This window comes from Notothenia rossii, assembly GCF_949606895.1.
Source record: "Notothenia rossii genome assembly, chromosome: 9".
NCBI lineage: Eukaryota > Metazoa > Chordata > Actinopteri > Perciformes > Nototheniidae > Notothenia > Notothenia rossii.
Genome location: NC_136907.1, coordinates 48,435,878 through 48,450,742, shown reverse-complemented (window position 1 = coordinate 48,450,742; position 14,865 = coordinate 48,435,878). Strand labels below are relative to the sequence as shown.

The window sequence follows — 14,865 nt, the reverse complement described above, 5'->3', positions numbered from 1 at the left end:
GCTGACCAATCAGAGCACAGTGGGGGGGGGGGGGGGGGGGGGGGGGGGGTCAGGAGCTCCAACAACAGACAGAGAGTGAATACACATACTATACAGAGATGCTGTATGAGAAACCAATGTGAGTTTGGAACATTGAACAATGTAAATCTATTTTAGTATACCTCAACAATGGAAATATGATCAGTAGAAATGGCCATGACATGGGACCTTTAAGGGGGAAATGCAGCCGTGAGTATAATAGGAAAACCCCAGGGGATGTAGACACTGGTGGTGATGTTGAAGATCTAGATTTGATGAGGAGATGGGATGAAGAGAGGATGCTGAAGATTTGGATTTGATGAGGAGGTGGGATTTGATGAGGAGATGGGATGAAGAGGATGCTGAAGATCTTGATTGATGAGGAGATGGGATGAAGAGGAGGTGTGATGAGGTCTTTGGATTAGCTCTCCTGGCACTGGACATGTTTATACTGGCAAGGCGGGCGGCAGCATGAAAACCTGAAATCACAGCTGACTGCAGGAGAGAGGAGAACCATTTTAAAGTTTTACTGCAGCACGACGATTGGCTGCTGGAGATTGAGCTGAAATGTAATTGGTTAAAAGAGAACACCCATGATGAGCTGATAAATGCAGATCATGTGATCATAGTTTACAGAACAATGGAAAATAAATGTCTTCTTTTTTTTACAGAAAGCGGAGGATAAGAGAAAATACATATTTATCACTACATATAATGAGTATCCGAACTAAGCCATCTGCTGCATATCACCTGAGAATAGTAATTTAGTCAAACATTTGCATATTTCAAGGATTTGACATATGGATAGAAATTCATCAAATCACAAAAAAAAGCTTTTGCTTTATTTACCGATACAAATATACACAAGGGAAAATGGGCTCAGTTGGTCTATCTTCCGATTATTCCTCAAGGACTCTGGTCTTGTAGTTGGCATGAAACAATGACCTTGTGAATTGTCCTTTTTCCCAACAGACTTTTCCACCGTAGGAACTAATACAAGATGTTGTGCATAACTTGCCAACAGTTTGTGCTTATTTTAGGAATTTATGGAGCTCACTTGAGAAAAACATCATACTTTAAATCATAACATCGTCAGTTTTGAAAATCAATGACTGGTTGCTACAAGCCCTTCGAGGCAAATGTCTGACATTGTGCTTAATGCGAGTACAACTAACCAAAAAACTGTAACCATTCGTTTTATAGTTTTATTACTGCATCCAGATCGTCCAGGGCAAACAAATCTTACTCCTTAAAACAAAGTAAGAATAAAAGCCAATAGTGTTTGGTAAGAGGAAATGAAAGGGACATGGAACTAGGGGAACCAGAATCTGTCAACATGAAGATAAAACATGCACAATGTGCTGAATGGAACAAACTGGATCATTATGGCACAAAGAATTACATGTTGTGTTCAGGACCAGCAGGGTCTGTAGGTTTATTTGTATCTCATGTTTACAAAAGAGTAAAATAACATTGTCAAATCTCCTACAGTCAAGAAAGAAGTCAGTATCAGAGCCTAACAAGAAACCTTGTCATCTTGTGACAGTCTTTGAATTAGCTGGAGCCAGTAAACAGTGTTTTGGAAGCTTTGGGAATAGCAGGAGAATAGTCAGATCTGATTGAAATGATAACGTGGTTCAGATATGTCCAAAAAAGCCCCCTTAATTCCTGTGTTTAGATTTGATCACAGTTTATAGATAATCAAACTTTGTCTTAAGGCCAAGTCATAGATTTGTAATATTATCTTTAGCTTTTCTTTTCATCCCATTATCAATAGTGGATTTGTGGGTTGTAATTACGTCAGTAGGGTCTTATCTTTGATTTTAGAAATGCTGAGATCATAATTATTCATTATGAATAAATGTACAATAGACTGTTATTAGCTGTCATAATTCACAGTAGAGAGAAAAAGGGTGGACCAAGACCACTACTCAGCACTGCCCCACAAAGGTTGTGATCTCTGCAGCTAATGACACATTTGTCGGTGTTGTTGATAAAGCAAGCGAAGCTGCAGAAAGACCACAGTTTTCAAGAAATAGGGAGAGAATTCTGTTGTATGCTTTGAAAAGCTTTGCTTGAATTGTAATAACATGGATATTAATTTATTTTGATCATAGCTAAGGTTGTGGGTTGTTTGGTTCCTGCAGTCTAAGAAATGGTTAGAGATCACCTTTCATTGTTCCAGAGCATGATCATGAAACTGTAGCTAATCCACACTGATCCACATTTGGGAAGATAATGCTTCAAGGTCTTGATGCTATGGGCATAAACACATATCTAAAGTTTTACAACCATATCAAATAAGTGAATAATAGGAATTCACAAATTAGCAGAAGCTAATAAGCCATAACTCATTAGAATGTCAGGACCTTCCTTTCTTCTTTCTTCTTTCGTTGATAGAAGAGACATGAAGAAGAGGGGACACATGTTGATGTAGAAGAGACATGAAGAAGAGGGGACACATGTTGATGTAGAAGAGACATGGAGAAGAGGGGACACATGTTGATGTAGAAGAGACATGGAGAAGAGGGGACACATGTTGATGTAGAAGAGACATGAAGAAGAGGGGACACCTGTTGATATAGAAGAGACATGAACAAAAGGGGACACATGTTGATGTAGAAGAGACATGAGGAAGAGGGGACACATGTTGATGTAGAAGAAACATGAAGAAGAGGGGACATATGTTGATGTAGAAGAGACATGGAGAAGAGGGGACAGATGTTGATGTAGAAGAGACATGAAGAAGAGGGGACACATGTTGATGTAGAGGAGACATGATGAAGAGGGGACACATGTTGATGTAGAAGAGACATGAAGAAGAGGGGACACATGTTGATGTAGAGGAGACATGATGAAGAGGGGACACATGTTGATGTAGAAAGACATGGAGAAGTCGATCTTGCATAATAGGTGACGTTTAATGAATGTGAAATTAGTGAAACTTCCTGTTTCCATATTTCAAGCCAATGAAACATGTCTGATAATCGGATCACTGGGCTCCTAGCTTATAAAGTATTTATCTCCAGGGTAGCTGTGCAAGGGTTTTTAAACGTTTTGGTAACAGTGAAGATTAAGGCCAGAATCCTTTGTTCTTTGAACCTGTCGCACATAGAAAATGGCTTTTCTTATTCTCAGGTTTCATATGACATCTCAATTCCTAATTGCCAGTTTTTTGCGGCAGTCTTTTGCTTCTCGGCCCTCAGATTGAATACCACAAGTAAAAAGCATCTGGTTCAGAAAGTCTTGCCAACAGTAACAAAAAAAGAAAAAGACAAAACGTCTTAGTCAGTGTTAGCTTGATCTGTACCCAGCTGCTCTCCGACCATGTGTTCCAGTCTTTGCCTATCTGACTCCCATTCTTCCAAGAAGGCATAGTTTAGTTCGGGCATTGCACCGGTCAGGCCCAGAGAGCTGACGGACCCTGTCAAGGACCCCCGGCCCTCATAAGCGTACGTCTGTAGCGAGTCATAAGGTGGACCGCGTGTGTCTGAGTCTGCCTGGACAACCTTCTGCTCCAGGATCTGCTGAATGATGTCCTGACCCTGCAGCAGAAGGGAGGGTGCCGATTGGCTGATCTCTTGAGGAACGCAGTCAAGGACAAACCAGGAAGTTTCTGGCTCTGCTTTGTAGTTCCCATAATCCACCTCCTGAGCCGTCCCCCTCCTCAGCGCCATGACCCCTTCCTCGTCATACTCCATCTCGACCTCCTCCAGCTCGTCCTCCTCCAGCTCGTCCTCTTCGTACGGGCTTGGTCTGTAGCCATGGTAACTGTGGAACTTCCTCTCTGAGTTTTGGGGATTTCGAAGTGCGGCAATGTCAAAAGCCTCCGTGTCTTCCTCTCCGCCCCCCTCGTCATCATAGGTCACCACGTTTTCTCTGATGTCCTCTTCGGAAAGAATTAAGGGCTCTTTACTCGCTTTCTTATTTCGGAGCTGGGTGAATAGCATCACTATGGCTGGAGGGAACAGAAGAAAGGGGAAAGAGACGTAAATACAAATCAACAAAATTATTTTTACCATAACATGAACAGAATGATTTGAGAATAAACATTGACTGATTGATTGATTGATTGATTGATTGATTGGATGGTTGCATCAGATTCTTGTAAAAACGTAAGAGGATTTATGTCTAAGAAATAAAAAACCAAGTGGTTTTTACGTACCATCACACCAAATATAACATGAACTTCATTCATGGCAAACCTTTTAGAGAAAGTTTGAGACAATCAGCTTATATCCTTAGTTACTAAAACTTCATGTTATATTTATTGAAAAAGACTGAGAAAATCCTCAGAAAAACAGTTTCTGACGTTTAAATGCATCATGCACTGTGATTGAATCAAGGAGACATCCAACAGAACGGGACAAGCCATATCCAACTTCGGTGAACGAAAGCAGGCTTCACCAATTTTCGTTAAAGCAAGGAAGTGCATTCTTCAACTCTGGGATTATAACAAAAGTAACAAAATCTTTGCTCTTTAAGTTGTTTATCTTTAGGAACTGCCCTGTTATAGTTTGGAACCAGCTGATAGGGTAAGAACACCAACATAAACAGACTGGTACCTGTCGTTGACTTTTGACTTCTTATTGTACTAGTAACAATTGTTATTAACACAGTTTGGAAAAATCCAATTAATCCGTGATCTAATTGCCGGACAATCAAAGAAGGCACTAGTCTAGTATTCTGTCACTCGCAATCTACTGGTACGAAACACTTCTGGTGAGAATCATGAAGTTGTGTATATGCCAATGAATGGTTTAAAATCAACACAACAGCAACCATTTTTCCCAATGTCTTTTTTCTATGCAATAAGAATAATTTACAAAATATATATTATATACAAAATTCTACACATAAAATCAGCAGCACTTCCACTTCCAAGCATGTGAGATGTACAAGACAAGGATAGACCACATTTCTCCCCACATACTTACTTATTAATATGACGATACAAAGCATAATAGCCACAAAAGCCCCGATGCTGAGACCAGCTGAGGACAGGAAGGCCTCGGCCTGACAGACGCTGTTGTGGCGCCCCCTGGTGTTCCTCTGACACACACACACCCTCAGGGAGAGCGTGGCAGTGCTGCTGAGAGGGGGCTCCCCCCCATCAGCCACCACCAGCACCAGGCGGAAGACCTCCTGGTCCCGGTCCTGACTGAAGCCCTCCCGCCGCTGAGAGATTATACTGGCAGTATGGTCTGGAGAGGACAGACAAGGGAAGAAGGAGACCAATCCACACTTTAATAAAGTACAGTAACCTGTCCCAGTCACCTGACTCTCTTTCCACCCCCTGCAACCCCTTTGCTTCAATGCCAGGCCCTTTAACCCTTTCAGATTGTCAGCTCTGCTTTGTGTCATTGCTTTCAAGCTTCTATCATCTGCTGAACCTACCACCTACTTTTACTGCCTACCTGTCTGCACTTAGCCTTGCATTGTTCCTACTATCCTGTGGAATAAATAGTACATTGACAAGGTATAAGAATGAGTCATCCATTACATTACATGTCACTTGTTAGACGCTTTTATCCAAAGCGACTTACATACTCAATACTGTGGGCGATCCCCACAGGAGCAATTTGGGTTGAAGTGTCTCAGGGACACAACGACATGCTGAGTGTAGTGGGGTTTGAACCTGTTCTCCCCTGATCCGAACACCAATGCACTATCCACTGCGTCCACTGCGCCACACGCCTCCCATTGTCATCAAACAACAATAGGGTCCAATAACTTCAACAACAGCTGCATTGCCTTTATATGTTTAAGCTTTTTAATTTATGTTTTTTGTGGCCACATTTAACTATATTTTAGTCTCCACCAACTCCCAAAGATCCACCTGTTTCTTTAGTTACCTAATGCTCCACCGTTCATCATCTAGTATGGAACTATGTCTCTCTGCGGCTTGCAGCTGGACAGCTACATTCGGTTCATCTGAGCCTTTGGAAAATAAATAAGAATTGGGCGTCCTTTTTAATTGGTTCATCAATTTGAGCGAACCCTTTCACATTACAGTCTTTTCTAACTAGTGCTAATGATGAATAATAATTGTTGGGAGACACTTACAGTGGGCTGTTATCTTTGATTTTTGATATTAGGTTTTACGTGAAAAGTTTATTTGGAATCACATAGTCATTTATTCATTGAACTATAAACATTTTTTGCAAACTTAAGCATGCTAAATTAAACAATATGTCTGTAAAAGCATGTCATAATTGGTCTTTTAATCTTGATTATTATTTTCCTCATTTTTCTTACATTGTTTTATGTGTATGATCGTTTTCATATTTTATTGTTTTTAATCTTTTTGTCTAATTTTGGGGGTTATGTGTATTATTATTTATTCAATTTGAACAGCCTATTTCACATCCTTGTATTCGTTATACAGTATATATTAAAATATATGTTAAATCACGTGAGCTGCACCCTGTGTATGAAAAGTGCTATAAATAAAGCTTTATTTTGACTCCCTGGGTGACCTAAGTGGTTCTACATTGTAGCTGCAGCCCTCTCTGATATTCAGGCATTGGCTCTGGTTATATTGACCAACATAGTTAGCAAACACATGGAGGCAGTGTCTGAGAGAAGCTGACAGAGAAGCAGCTAATGAATATGTACGAGGAGGCATCTCCACATCAGTGAGAGTCCAACCTTCCCTGGGGATCTCTGAGCCCCGATGAAGCACGTCAGCAGTGGCATGTGCATATATGTGTGGATTTGGTAATGTGTTCAGGGTATGCCAACAGGACTAGGCACGGCACAGAAGGATATCTTCATTTACATAGTGTGTTTCCTGTTGACATGCATGAAGCCTCTGGGTCTGCACACAACACAAATCCCAACACACATAAACCGGCAACGCTACTCTCATCACCTGCGGAGGGAGGTAAACAGGAGTCAAGGATCATTAAGTCATTACGCAACACAGGGTTGCACAACAGAATGCAGAGTGGTGCAGGAGACAAAGAGCAATGGGATTTTTCCATTGGATTTCAGAATATTGCAGAAAATAGGCTTCCCACACGTTAATGATACTTGCATGTTTTGTTCAGCAGTATAATCTCAACATATTAACACCACTTTTAGGATTTTTTAAGCATAAATGTGATAACCAGAAGCAAACGTTGGCCTGACCCTTGAGATCAGAAGTACCCGTATAAAGTGGCGAAGTCACGGCCCATGGGACCTTATTTCGGAAAAATAATGTATTGAAGTCAATGGAGAGAGAAAACGTATCTTTCGATCCCGTTTGAATTGTGCCGTGAATTAGACATGATGTTTGTCAATCTTAAGTAATCATTTCCACGTAAAAAAAGTCACAGTTTGTCGTAAAACTGTTGAAATATAAGACTATGAAAAATACGCAACTAGAAAGACTACAAATCCCAGAGTCGCGTAAGTGATAAAATACGCAACTAGAAAGACTACAAATCCCAGAGTCGCGTAAGTGATGTCACAATTGTTTTCCTCCACTAAGCGATAGCTAAGATCAGCGCCATATAGATAGAATCTATCTATATGGCGCTGGTTAAGATAAGATAACTTTAACAAGATGACTGTGTGCTTAGTACGAGGTTGTTATCATACCAGCAATGAGTCTTGCTCGTTCTTTCGCTTCCCGTCTGATGAAAGGACCAAGAGTGGCTGGATCAAGTTAGCTACCTAGCTAGTAGCTAGCACGTTAGTTAGCATTACAGCCTTGTAATTTTTTTTAGCCTTAATATGAAGGCTAATAAGTAACCCAACATGTTAAACCGAGTAGTAGTCATATTTCGTGAACCCTTTGAAGAGTACTGTCACTGGTGTGATAATTCTATAATATACAATTTAAGCCCGGGGGAGAAATGCTAACGCTAACGCTAGCATCGGCGATCGCCGATCTTTTCTACTTCATGCTATCTGCACAAATGGTTGACATTAAACATTAAAAAGACCAGGCAGTTCAGAGAGAATCAAAGGAAGGCAGACAGGCAGCTTTGCATGACATTCTTCTGGACGTGTTTCATTGTGGTGAAAGTGAGGGTAATCAATCGTTTTGTTGACAGTGACGGCCATCTTTGTGACGTGTGTTGTTCCGCTAGACCAGAGATGTAGTTCATTGAGCGTTTCACACAAACAAATGTGTTACTTCACAGTTTTACGACACATTTTTTTTTTTTACTTGCAAAACTATCTTTTAAATTGACAAACATCATATGTGTAATTCGTGGCACAATTCAAACGGGATCGAAAGATAATCTTTCTCTCTCCATTGACTTCAATAAATACTTTTTCCGAAATAAGGTCCCATGGAGGTCCACCGGAAGGGGAAGGACTTCACCACTCTATCTGGGCCCATAGGGTGCGCGCTTGAATTTTGCTCTAGCCCCGCCTCCAATTTGAAGCGTCACAGCTGATCTTGACTCATGAAAGGAGAGGGAACGTAACTCTGGATTCGGATTTTAGCGCTTTTAAAAAACGTTTAGACCCTAATGATTATAAAAGTGTTCATACTGGGTAGTTGATTTAGTTTTAAGAATTTTTTTGATTTAAGACGTCTTTTTCCCAATGAATATCAATGGGAAAAAGTATGTTTGGGCCTATTGACGACACAGATGTTGAAGTACCCATTGGGCTACTACGAAAATGTGTTTGGCGCACTTCCTGGGCCTATTGACGACACAGATGTTGAAGTACCCATTGGGCTACTACGAAAATGTGTTTGGCGCACTTCCTGGGGGCTTAGAGATGTGTGTTCCCTATCACGTACAATTTGTTGGAGCACTAGCCATTAGAAGGGCGAGTGTTACATCTTGATGTCATTATGTTACTGAAGTAAACACAGTTCAATGGAGGAGTTTCAGGCAGGGGGGAAGGTGTGTGGGAGTTAGAACTCCTTTGCACACTATTAACATGCACAAAAACCTATATGACACACTACAGGAAAGGAAAAAACCCCAAAAGCATTATAGGGCCCCTTTAAATATGTTTTGAGCTAAATTCTATGTTTTAGTATATACATATATTCCAATATGTTCAAACATTATACTTTCTATATTATATTTTGGAATAAGACTGTACTTTTAATTTTAAGAAAAATTAAAGTAGGTTACATATCTCTCCTCATGTTGGATCATTTTCACACACCACATAGACGTGCAGAGCACCTCATATAGATTCAGATAAGAAATAAGGCTGGCCCAGTGTTCTCTGCAATGTAATGGCGCATTTCCATTGAAGGGCCTCGCTCGGCTTAGTACGGTATAGTTAGGCCTTGTTAGGCCTTGTTAGGCCAGGCTCACTTTATGCTGCGTTTCCATTACAGTTTAGTAGCTGGGGCAGTAACTATAACAACGCAGTGTAGGCGGAGCCGTGACGTCATCTTCGATGAGAACCACAGAAAAATAACATCAGCCGTTAGCTGTTAGCCCTCAGAGCTCACAGCTCCTCATATCTGTTCTGAAACTAGACACAAGTTAAACAAGTACAAACCACAGACTGTCTGTGTCATGGTGAATACAGTCGCTGGTTTATTGATGTATATAGGCCGTTGTTGTGAGTGTGGACGGTCGGAGCATATACTGCGTTAGCTTAGCCGATCTCCATTTAGAAAACACGCATTTTAAAAGGATTTTCGCCTGTTTTGACAAGTCTGCAGACTTGTCTGCAGACTTGTCAAAGCATTAATTCATGGTTTTTACTCACCGGTATCAGTATGTTGTTACTTCGGCATCATTTTGAAACGTGTATTACAATTAATTCACGGTCAAATATGTTCATCTTGTTGTAGTTGTAGCCCCCTTGCCAGCGATTCTCTCTCTCTAGTTTAGCATACTCAGTCCGACTCAGCCTGGTGGTTGGCCCGCTAAGAACCTCGATTTTATGGGGCCGGAAAAACTGAAATAGTACCCGCTAGCCGGAACTACGCCAAGTGGAAACGCAACCAAAAACGCTTGAACCGTGCTCCGCGCTGTAGTGGAAATGCGCCATTATAGAGAGACAGTGATCCTCACTGTATCTAGTATTGTGTATCATATACTGTATGACACGTCAAACAGCGCTGATAATGATTTATCAATACAATGTTAAATGACAGAGTAATCATCTGTTTCTAAAAATAAGAAATGGTCCTGGACACATGCACTGAGTATTTTGGACCCTGAAGGCCTGAATGAGAAATATGAAAGGAACATTTTTTGTAACTTTACACTAATTATTATTTTGTCTTTGTTGTGTTCTTCATATTCTTGTTATATTTGATTTACATATATTTCCCTTTTTGTGTTACATTTTCTGCCACAATTCAATCGGCCTCTGGGGTCATGGAGAATCACTGGACTATAGACAGTGCATTTCTTTTATTTTGTACCAATTTATAATATAATAGATTTAGCCACCCAGCAGTATATACTGTACATGTATGGTCATTTAAAGGAACTTTACCAATTGACCTTTCGCAAAGCCACGCCCCTAAATGCCCGTTGTCCAATCATATTCGATCACGTGCGCGGCTCCCTGTGGAAGTCCGACAAGCTTAGCGTTCAAATTCATTGCGAAAATGGTGAAGCGTTGTGCTTATGGTCTTTGCAAATCGGATAGCAGATATTCCATAAGCTTAGAGGGGGGGGGGTGATATTTTACCCGTTTCCTAAACCCAAAACCCGAGAGGCGAGATGCCGCCAGTGGATAAAGAAATGCGGCAGGCCCCATGCCCAGCTGAATATGGCGAATATCAACAAACACAAATACGTTTGCTCCAAGGTAAATACGTGCTAACGTAGCTAGCTAGCTAGCAAAGATTACATTCACAAATTAACTAACTAATTTAATTAACTAATTTCACTAACTAACGTTAGCTAAAGTCACACGACTACAGCTGTAAGCTGTGTGCTTCTAGGTCGTTTTGACCATGTATATCACTTGATGCATAATAATGTCTGAACAGCTGAGCTCCGTTATTAGTCTACCTGTGGTCAAAGTACAAACAAGAAAGCCAACAAGCAATCATTCATTTATATTTTGCTTTAATGTTTGTAGCATTTTGTTAATGGAAAGCCTACTGTCGACTTCCCTAATCCTGCTGCACAAGTGGGCACCCCGACCCCCACAAAGGAACAACAAGGTGGATGCAGAAAGCCACCAAGGAAACGGTAGTTAACTTTAGACAAACTACAACATTTAATGCCTCTTGTGATTGTATTGTTTTACTCCAAAATAATAATAATAATTCCGTCGAATTTGACATACAGCTAATTTGGTTTTTCACTCTTGCACTGCGACCTGTATGCAAGTGCCTCTATTGATGTTGTGCCTCCCTCTTTTCTAATGTTTATACTGTGGATATAACCCTCCATAGTGTATTGTAGCCCCTTTTGTCGGGACCTGGAGGATATTGCTGCGTTATTGCTCCAAAATGAGTCTGTTAAGGCGACTCCAACGTTACGGAGACCCTCCATTATGGCTTTGTTTAACGCATCTGGCTCTCAGCTTGTCGGACTAGCAACAGTAACCAAGGGGGGGCGTGGCTTTGCGAAAGGTCAATTGCAGCATTATGTCTGTAGTATTTGTAGTATATTTGTTATCATGTTTAACGAATGATGTGTGTATGTATTTTTACCTCCATTGTCCTTCAAAGTAAAATCTGGGTTGGTTGGAATCCCAGCAGGAAAGTAGAAGGAAGACTTTCCATTTGCAAAGTTGTCCAGATCTGCAGCTCGGAGGGTCTGAATCAGCTGATGGAGAACAACAGAAAAAGAAGTACGGGTCAGAGAAACGTACACACGTTGAGAAACAAAAAGAAAAGTATGAAAAGTCATACATTGATTGAATACTCGATTACTTGATTGACCAGTTTGATCATTCAAGGTGCACCGTGCCATTATTATGTTCGTGGGGGTGATGGCATGCCTCTTAATTATTTTAAAACAAGAAGCACAGGCTTAATTGTATGATGTCCTTTTGTTGTTCTGTTGTTTATGTTTTGTTGTCTTCGTGTGGAACCTACTGCTGCAGGTCTCCCTTGAAAAAGAGACCATTGATCTCAATGGGATTTCACCTGGATAAATAAAGGTTTTGAATTGAATTGAATTGGTGGATTCAATTTGTTGCATTTCCAGCAAGATCAAAAATATTCTTCGCTCGATTTTAACTGTGCTGATGATCAGGCTTGGGAAGTAACAGATTATATGTTACAGTATTAAGTAATCAGGATACAAAAAAAGGTAACTGTATTCCCTTACAGTAGCATTAGTATCATAAATGGGGCGAAGCCTGCGAGCTAGTTCAGGCAGTCAACTCGAGCACCAATCAGTGTTGGGCAAGTTACTTCCAAAATGTAATACATTACATATTACTTATTACTGTCTTTTTTAAGTAATAAGTTACATTACAATATTACTGTCTCTGAAATGTAATGAGTTACACTACTTTTATATTACTTTTGAATTACTTTCACCAAAATAACCGCAAAATAATGGCTAGGTATTTTAAATGCTAAAATGTAGTTTAGTGCAGCAACTGTGTAGGCCCTTAATTTAATTGTTTATTTGGTAGGGACAATGCACAGTAATGAACACTTAAAACATTAAAATGTGTCGAGCGTAACAGTGCCAGATTGAGCTTTCAGCTCATTTCCATCCGCAGTCCCTCACATAAAAACATTGAAGGAATTTACATTTTACAACATTGTATAAACAAAATACATGATATGCAAAAGGTGCAAGAGAGCAAGAGCAGCATACACAAGTATTTATGACATGGTGATACAATATAGCAGCAACGACATATAAAGTGCAAGAAAAGATAAAAGTGTTACATGAAGTGCAAGAGGAGATACCCCTGTTTTAAAGTGCATTTAGCGGTGCTCGCACGCCTGTTTGTTTCTCAACCATTCTTTGAGTTGACCTTTAAAACTATTGAGAGTGGGACAATCCCGTATCTCAGTTGGGAGGCTGTTCCACAATGAGCTGCCTTTAACGGAGAGAACATTTTGTCCAAAAGTGGTTCGTCTGCAGTGGACTTCACAGTCTCCTCTGGTTTCTGACCTAGTGCAGCGTCCAGTGTGTTTTTTGTGGATGTCCAGTCCATGTAAACATTTATAAATAAAGCACATACTTTTAAAAGACTTAAAATGGTCAAAACTCAAGAAATTGTGTTTTTCAAGGATGGTACAGTGGTGGTATGAATGTGGCTTTATGTCAAACACCTTGATAGCTCTCTTGTACAGCTGTTCTATGGGTTTGTGCCACAAACAAACGAGTGTGAATCAATACGCCTACTGCCTGAATCTGCTTTATAGTTTTCACTTTCTTTGGTTCATTTGTTCTGTTTAGGGTTAGGGTTGTTTTTAATTCAGTAGGTGACCCTATAAATACATAAAATAGTGTGTGTGAGTTTAAACTGTAGTATGTGCTCATGTGTTTCAGTGTTGGTGTATAGGCTGCTGGCTGAATATGCTTCATGAAAGGCAGATTTTCCTATCAATAAAATCTGTTTTGATGTTAAATATCTGGTTTTCTTCTTTTCTAAATTCACATTGTTATGATGTGTTATAGATTTAAGTAAAACACATCTTATTGATCAGGCCGATTGTCGAACCTCAGATTGAGGAGGAACAATGCGGATTCCGTCCTGGTCGTGGAACGACGGATCAGCTTTTTACTCTCGCAAGGATCCTGGAGGGGGCCTGGGAGTACGCTTATCCAGTCTACATGTGTTTTGTAGACTTGGAGAAGGCGTATGACCGGGTTCCAAGGGAGTCACTGTGGGAGGTGCTGCGGGAGTATGGGGTGAGGGGGTCTCTACTCAGGGCCATCCAATCTCTGTACTCCCAAAGCGAGAGCTGTGTCCGGGTCCTCGGCAGTAAGTCGGACCCATTTCAGGTGCGGGTTGGCCTCCGCCAAGGCTGTGCTTTGTCACCAATCCTGTTTGTAATATACATGGATCGGATTTCGAGGCGTAGTCGTGGGGGAGGGAGTCTGCAGTTCGGTGGACTAAGGATTGCACCACTGCTTTTTGCAGATGATGTGGTTCTGATGGCTTCATCGGTCTGCGACCTTCAGCACTCACTGGATCGGTTCGCAACCGAGTGTGAAGCGGCTGGGATGAGGATCAGCACCTCCAAATCTGAGGCCATGGTTCTCAGCAGGAAACCGATGGACTGTCCACTCCAAGTAGGGAATGAGTCCTTACCCCAAGCGAAGGAGTTCAAGTATCTCGGGGTCTTGTTCTCGAGTGAGGGAACAATGGAACGTGAGATGGGTCGGAGAATCGGAGCAGCGGGAGCGGTACTGCAGTCGCTTTACCGCACCGTTGTGACGAAAAGGGAGCTGAGCCAGAAGGCAAAGCTCTCTGTCTACCGCGCCATTTTCGTTCCTACCCTCACCTATGGTCATGAAGGATGGGTCATGACCGAAAGAACGAGATCGCGGGTACAAGCGGCCGAGATGGGTTTTCTCCGCAGGGTGGCTGGTGTCTCCCTTAGGGATAAGGTGAGAAGTTCGGTCATCCGGGAGGGACTCGGAGTTGAACCGCTCGTCCTTCGCGTCGAAAGGAGCCAGTTGAGGTGGTTCGGGCACCTAGTTAGGATGCCACCTGGGCGCCTCCCTAGGGAGCTGTTCCAGGCACGTCCAGCTGGGAAGAGACCAAGGGGTAGACCTAGAACCAGGTGGAGGGATTATATCTCTTCGCTGGCCTGGGAGCGCCTTGGGATCCCCCAGTCAGAGCTGGTTGATGTGGCCAGGGAAAAGAAAGTTTGGGGCTCTCTGCTGGAACTGCTACCTCCGCGACCCAACCACGGATAAGCGGGAGAAGATGGATGGATGGATGGATGGACATCTTATTGATATTTCCTTTCTTTTGTTTTTATTT

General features: G+C 41.5%; 1 protein-coding gene across 1 annotated transcript in view; it reads right to left on the bottom strand.

Moving 5' to 3' along the window:
* Positions 1 to 225: 225 nt before the first annotated feature.
* The window catches only part of LOC307019244 (cadherin-18-like), a 323,849-nt gene continuing 309,209 nt past the window's right edge, over positions 226 to 14,865 (bottom strand). Inside the window, exons 10-12 of the mRNA XM_079649976.1 lie at positions 11,615 to 11,729; positions 4,956 to 5,222; positions 226 to 3,976 (exon numbers count right to left, since the gene is read on the bottom strand). Of these exons, the coding sequence (XP_079506102.1) occupies positions 3,303 to 3,976; positions 4,956 to 5,222; positions 11,615 to 11,729 (1,056 nt within the window). The 3' untranslated portion in view covers positions 226 to 3,302. The remainder of the gene's footprint in view (positions 3,977 to 4,955; positions 5,223 to 11,614; positions 11,730 to 14,865) is intronic.